Source organism: Poecilia reticulata, linkage group LG8, assembly GCF_000633615.1.
Source record: "Poecilia reticulata strain Guanapo linkage group LG8, Guppy_female_1.0+MT, whole genome shotgun sequence".
NCBI classification, from domain to species: domain Eukaryota; kingdom Metazoa; phylum Chordata; class Actinopteri; order Cyprinodontiformes; family Poeciliidae; genus Poecilia; species Poecilia reticulata.
The window spans coordinates 853,101-859,280 of record NC_024338.1 but is presented as its reverse complement, the minus strand read 5'-3'; the positions used below and the strand labels follow the sequence as shown (position 1 = coordinate 859,280).

General features: G+C 36.3%; 1 protein-coding gene across 3 annotated transcripts in view; it reads left to right on the top strand.

The window, feature by feature from the left end:
• The window catches only part of LOC103468140 (leucine-rich repeat-containing protein 4), a 25,292-nt gene extending 21,038 nt beyond the window's left edge, over positions 1–4,254 (top strand). For 2 of the 3 annotated variants that reach the window (XM_008415006.2, XM_008415008.2), the window contains 2 exons: positions 432–594; positions 2,391–4,254. In XM_008415006.2, coding sequence (XP_008413228.1) covers positions 432–594; positions 2,391–2,686 — 459 coding nt within the window. In that variant the 3' untranslated portion in view covers positions 2,687–4,254. Of the gene's footprint in view, positions 1–431; positions 595–2,370 lie in introns of all 3 variants that reach the window. The other variant, XM_008415007.2, reaches the window with a different exon arrangement.
• Positions 4,255–6,180: the final 1,926 nt, after the last annotated feature.

The window sequence follows — 6,180 nt, the reverse complement described above, 5'->3', positions numbered from 1 at the left end:
TTTGGGCCACGTTTCTCGTTTCATTTTTACCCAGGAAGGACATTGGCTAAACCGTGAGTCAAACAGTCACTGGGATTGACTACTATATATTACATTGAGGGACAGTAACTTTAACATTACATACACCTTTCTGAACAGGCAAGGGCGACTTGAAACAATTCCTCTCTCCCTGGCACCTCCAGACCCGGGCCTCCATGGGCACAGCCCCCCCGCCCCCCATAGCTCCGCGCCTGGTGCATAGAATCGATCCTTAGTAACTGTCAGAATACATTCTAGGATAAAACAATAGTAGTTCACTCTGTCCTGAGTAAAAAGAATGATGGTAAAATTAAGAGTATAAACTGAATGTAAATCAGACATGTGGACCTCTTTTCTCATAATTTTGAAAGTAATTCTCCGTGTGAAAGGTTTTTGCCTGTCTGTCTGTTTAGGTGCTGCAGCTGAGTAACAACAACATCTCCCAGATAGACTCTGACGCTCTGGCTCCTCTCTATAGTCTGGCGATTCTTAATCTGGAAGGAAACAACTTGCATCACCTGAAGTTTAAGACCTTCATCAGTCTTCATACAACAGCAACACACATTCAGCTTTCAGGTTAACTAAAACTTTTCTGAAAGGTCCTTCTCTGGCCACTGAACTTTATTGATAAATTAGTTAATAGTAAGGAGGCAGCAAAAGAATTGGCGTAGGCACTTACACTCAGTGATGGCATAGATACTTTGAAAAAGTAATTGGATTATTGATTACGCCTTAAAAACTTAACTTAGATTACAGATTGCTTGATTTGGAAAGTAACTAAGTTACTTTATTAGTTACTTTTAGCACCTCCTGACAACAACCCTCCACTACCTCAATATAAAAAATACATTGAGTTTTGCCAATACTTACTTAATAGTAAGTAATTTCATAATGGTAACATCAACAATGTGTCTGCACTTATAAGATGGAACTGAAGGGGAGATTGTTTAATGGTTACAACAGTCCAAAAAGGATAGGATCGCCCCCACAGCCTCCAGGTTCTGTGTTATGGCCCTGTGTTCGCTGTCAGAGTGCAGTGCACAACGCTCCTCCTACGGCTCTACCACTCAGATGGCTACTGCACACATCTATGACACTTATCTTAATCCTAATGATTATAATGGCATTTAGTTGTGTAACTTTACAGACACATTCATTCCTGGCTAATTTTATTAAGCTAGGCTGTTAGCAATATGCTAACTTTAGTCACCAACAGTAACAGTCCGTGCTTGTCAAAGGCAGGACTAACCACTTTGTTTCAACCTACACTAGAGATGTCACCACAGTCAACTAACTAATTTTTTTTGGGTGGGGGAGTGAGAGGAGGCATTAATTGCATTTTTTTTACTTGCAAAAATCCCAAGCCGGAACCTTTGCACCTGCAAGCGACAGTGATGATCAAGAGGGAGAGTGAATTCATCCTTATTGTATATTTTACCAAACAGAATATTTTTTGTATATCATGGTGTGCGTATTTCAAATATTTGATGCAATCACTAATTCTGTGAAGTGGGAGAAAGGGGTGCTGTGGTGGCGCAGGGGTAAAACACAACCCACGTATGGAGGCCTTTTAGTCCTCAACACGGCTCTCACAGGTTCGAGTCTCGGCCTGATGATGCTCGCTTGCATGTCTTCCTCCTCTCTCATTACCCACTTTCATGTCTGACCACTCTCAAATAAAGGCCACTAGAGCCAATAAAACTTTAATAAAAGAAGTGAGAGAGAGAGGTAGAGCAAGGACTCATTCAATGAAATTGGTTTGCTTAATTTAATTGAACTTGAAAAATGTGGGTATTTATTCCTTTTAAGCGGGGTAACATTTGTATCAAGCACAAAAATAAAAAAAATAAGTTGACACGACACATGACAAATAACTTACATGAAGCCTTAATTTTAGTTGTACTACTTGATTTAGTTACTTAAAATAAATGAAGTTTTCTTACTCACTAACCTTAAACTTATTTTGCTTAATTTTTTTAAGTAAGGTGAACTAATTAGATTTTACAGCATACTAAACAGGCTGGGTTAGGGTTTGAGCCACATGATGTCTAAAGGTTTTATTTTTGAACATTAAAATGACTAAACAAAAAAATAATTTTCAAATTAAACCACATTTCAGTTTGACATTTCCTACAGGTCCACTTCAACTTCCATACAACATGACACCTTTAAGGAAGCACATTGCACCAAAATGAGACAGTAGAAATGCAGTGATTTACTTAAGATAAAAATAAGTTTAGATTGACATCCTACCCTTCACAACTTGGAGATTAGAAATATCTTTAACTTATAATACAGAATAATAGAAGTCGAAAGAATTTTGAAAGTAGAACTTTCTTGTTCCTTTCTCAGTCTTATTTTTACCATGTCAGGCAACCCATGGAGCTGTGACTGTGAGCTACATCGTGTCTTCAGCAAGATCTTACATGTCCGCTACCTCCATATTGACGACTACCGAAATGTGACCTGCAAGGACCCCCCACAACTGGTTGGGGCTTCTCTGGCCTGGGTGGACAGCCAGCTCTGTGTTGCGGAGACGGCCACTGTCCTCGTCATTACTGTTACTGTCCTGGTGACTGTGGTGGCAGCTGTGGTGATGGCAGAGAGAAACAGGAAGAAAAGTCGTGGGAAGAACTGGGATGCTGACTCACAAAGTCCCCCATCTTAAAAAAACTGTTTTATAACTCATGTACATTTTTTACTCTATTTGCTTTTAGTACAGAAAAAGAAGGTTGCAAATATAAATCCGCTAAGACTTATAAAGACCGACTTTGGACCATGGCTTGCATTCCCTCCAGCAGTAGGACAATACTGTGTTAGATTTCTTTCTCATTTTCAAAATTAGAACAGGCAGCTGGTCAGGCACTGGTCCAGTTTTTTACAAGAAGTCCACTACAGGGTAGTTTGAGAAAGACAAAATGCTACTGAGGTCAAACAGTCAGACTTGATGTTGCAACTATCTCTGGACTCATTAAATACGTGCATGTGCTTAAAGCAGTGTGATAGGGGTTTAGGACCAAACACCCCTACAAGAAAGCAAGTAAGACTAATGATTGATTTGTAGGATTTTCAGCTGTTTTACCTAATCACAGATAACTTAGACATGCTGAAAAGAAGAAGCTAGAAATATATCTATTCTAATGGATTAACTGGGCATGAAGCGGCAAAGCGCTTGCATCTGTGACCACACAGATCCAGAATTTAGTTTAACTTCAAACATTTGAAATAAAATATGTTGCTCTTAAGGAGACTAAAAGATTTTTCAAAGAAAAATCTCTCAGGCTTTATATACATAGATAGCAGTATAACTTTGTGCACCTATAATTTCCAATTCATGTCAGGCCTCGCTGGTGGGCATTGGGTATGTTGCCCCCCGACAGAGTGGAGAGCTGCACATCGGTATGTGTTAGAATCATAGCAGCAAACCAGCAAAAGGCAAAGAACTTTGCGTCCTTTTTTAAACAAACCAAGTGAGTTGAGTAATGCTGTTGGATGCACATGAAGTTAACTAAATGATGACTAGCTGTTAAAAATAATCTTCTAGGTGTGTTATCTATGTTCAGAGGGGGTTACGTTTACTTGAGTCAAACAAAGGTATTCTGAGTAGTTTTGTTGCACTACTTTTTACAGTTACTTACTTAAGAAACATGGGCTACTGATACTCTTACACAAGTAATTAGTTTTGCATGTAAATAAATAGACTTCAGAGATTGGAACGATTAGATTCTTTGATTTCTGCAAAGCATGAGCAAATGCTTATGCAAATTTCAGCAAAAATAACTCAGCATTTTCTATATGTCACTCTTTACATCAGTATTATTTATTTTGTTTTAATAAACAAGGCTATTTTATGAATGCTTGTTTATGTAAATACATTAAATAAAAAGCCTGTTTACTTTTCAATTGGACTTAGTTCTGGAGTTTGACTGAAGCTTTCCAAATTATAATTTAGTTACAATTCTGTAAAATAAATGTTTTTTTTGTTTGGGGTTTTTTCTGTCCAGTGGATGTTGTATTAAGTACATGAAGTTGTTTGTACTACAGATGGAGATTTACTTATCTAAATCATTCTGTTGTAGTTTTAGCTGTAATATATCTTTGTTCTGATAGAATGTGGATCTTTGAACCAGTTTTGAGTCTTTTGCAAGTGTGACAGGTCTTCTTCCAGGATTGAACTCTAGTTTCATCTGTACACATAAAAAGACATGATCAATAAAATAATCTCCAGTAAAGGTATTTATATCTTTAAAACATTTTACATGTTGTCACATTACAACCACAATTTTTATTTAGAATTTAATTTGATAGACTAATGCAGAAAATTATGCATGATATACTTTATCATTCATCATTTTTCATAATTCAATCAAATCTGAATGAATACTGAATAAGTGAATATTTATGCAATCACTTATTTTAATTGATTTTTGATAGTCATCAGTTTTCACTTTAACATAAAAAGTAGTTTTTGGTGCACTTTCTTTTCCAAAAAAATGTAAGAGATCCAAAGTGTTGAGAATGTTTTACAGGCATTGTAAGTATGCACAACATACGTTTATTTTATTTATACCAGTTAGCTCTGATAGCCAATCTGGAGTTATTCAGCAGGTGCTTTACTCACCTTGGCTCATCAACATAATTAATTCAATTTAGACTTTGTTATCAAAAATATTCCCAAAAAAGCTGAAAGCCAGTCAAATATAAACTGGATAACATGTTTAATTTGTTGAAAATTTGAAGGTGTTTTCCACCTTTCAAAATCTTTTAAATTTTACACTAATATTATAGCTCGTAGTTAAATTTTCCATTATTTTTCTACTAATTATTTTTGTTCTTCATGGCTGGTCGGCTTCATTTAAAGTTAGTTTTTATTTGACTGAATAATTTACTTTTCATTTTCTACACACTCATTAGCATACTTTTTGCTAATGATGAGAGTTTACCTGATTGCTTTACTCCTAAAGTAGGACAGGATGTGGGAATAACTGTGCAGTGATAGCACAGTAGAAGGCTTATATGCCATCACAGTTACATGATCTATTTGCTCTTGTTTTTAAAATGAACAGAACAGACAGGAACAATTAGGATTAGTGGGAGATTAACTTCTATGCACTGACTGGTGACAAGAATTTAGACTCAAGATGAGAGACGAGTGCTGGAATGATCTTCTTTATGGATTACATTTACAGTAAAAACTCTGATCTCTTCCACTCAGGAGAGTTTGGTTTAGCTAGACAAGATTGCAAGAAGAGAAGATAGACATAAATACCAGCTAAATGGAAGATAAGCAGTGTAATTTTTTTCCATGCAGTATGTCCAAAGGTTTTAAACTACACTGTGTGCACAATTATTTGGCAAGTAAGTATTTTGATCTTTAGACATTTTTTATAAATATGTTCTAACTCCAAGCTGGATAAACTTTGGCTTTAATCAAAGCAAGTGATGTATATCTGTGTAGTCAGTAGGAGTGAGGCCTAAGGAGGTCAAAACACTATGTCAAGGTGTGCATGAATATTAAGCAGCTTCTTTAGACAAAATGGGCCAAAAAATAAATGTATCTTACTTTCAAAGCCAAAAGTGACCTAAAGTGTCTCAGAAGGATGCATCACTTCTTGAAATTGCTATTATTGGAGCATGATCACAAAAAACAATCAAATGTTTTGTTGTAAATAGCCAACATGGTCAGAGGAAACAAGTTGAGGGGGAAAAAGACAAACTAACTACCAATGCTTTGAGAAGAACCAAGCATGAAGAAAAACCGAATCCGATAACTTTGACCAACCTGGAGTAACTAGAAGATGTTTAGAACTCAGATACATGGTCGATTTCAGGAAGGCTTGAAACACGACTGGACCCAGAAATATCTTAAGACAGATTCTTCAAAGATTTTATGGATGAAATAAGCAACCATCTGGCATGACCCATGGGGAGCTTAACCCTTTAACTACCGCACCTAGAAAAAAACCTGTGAAAATTTTTTTCTTAGCATTTCTTTTACCCCAGGGTGATCTATAAACACAATCAATTTTTTTTTTTTCAACAGACCCTGTGGTTTTGGAAATATTGATCTCTACCAAACGGTTGAGATGTCCTTTATGGTTAAAGTTCATCTCTACCAAACGGTTGAGATGTCACCTAATGGTTTAAGTACATGACATAATA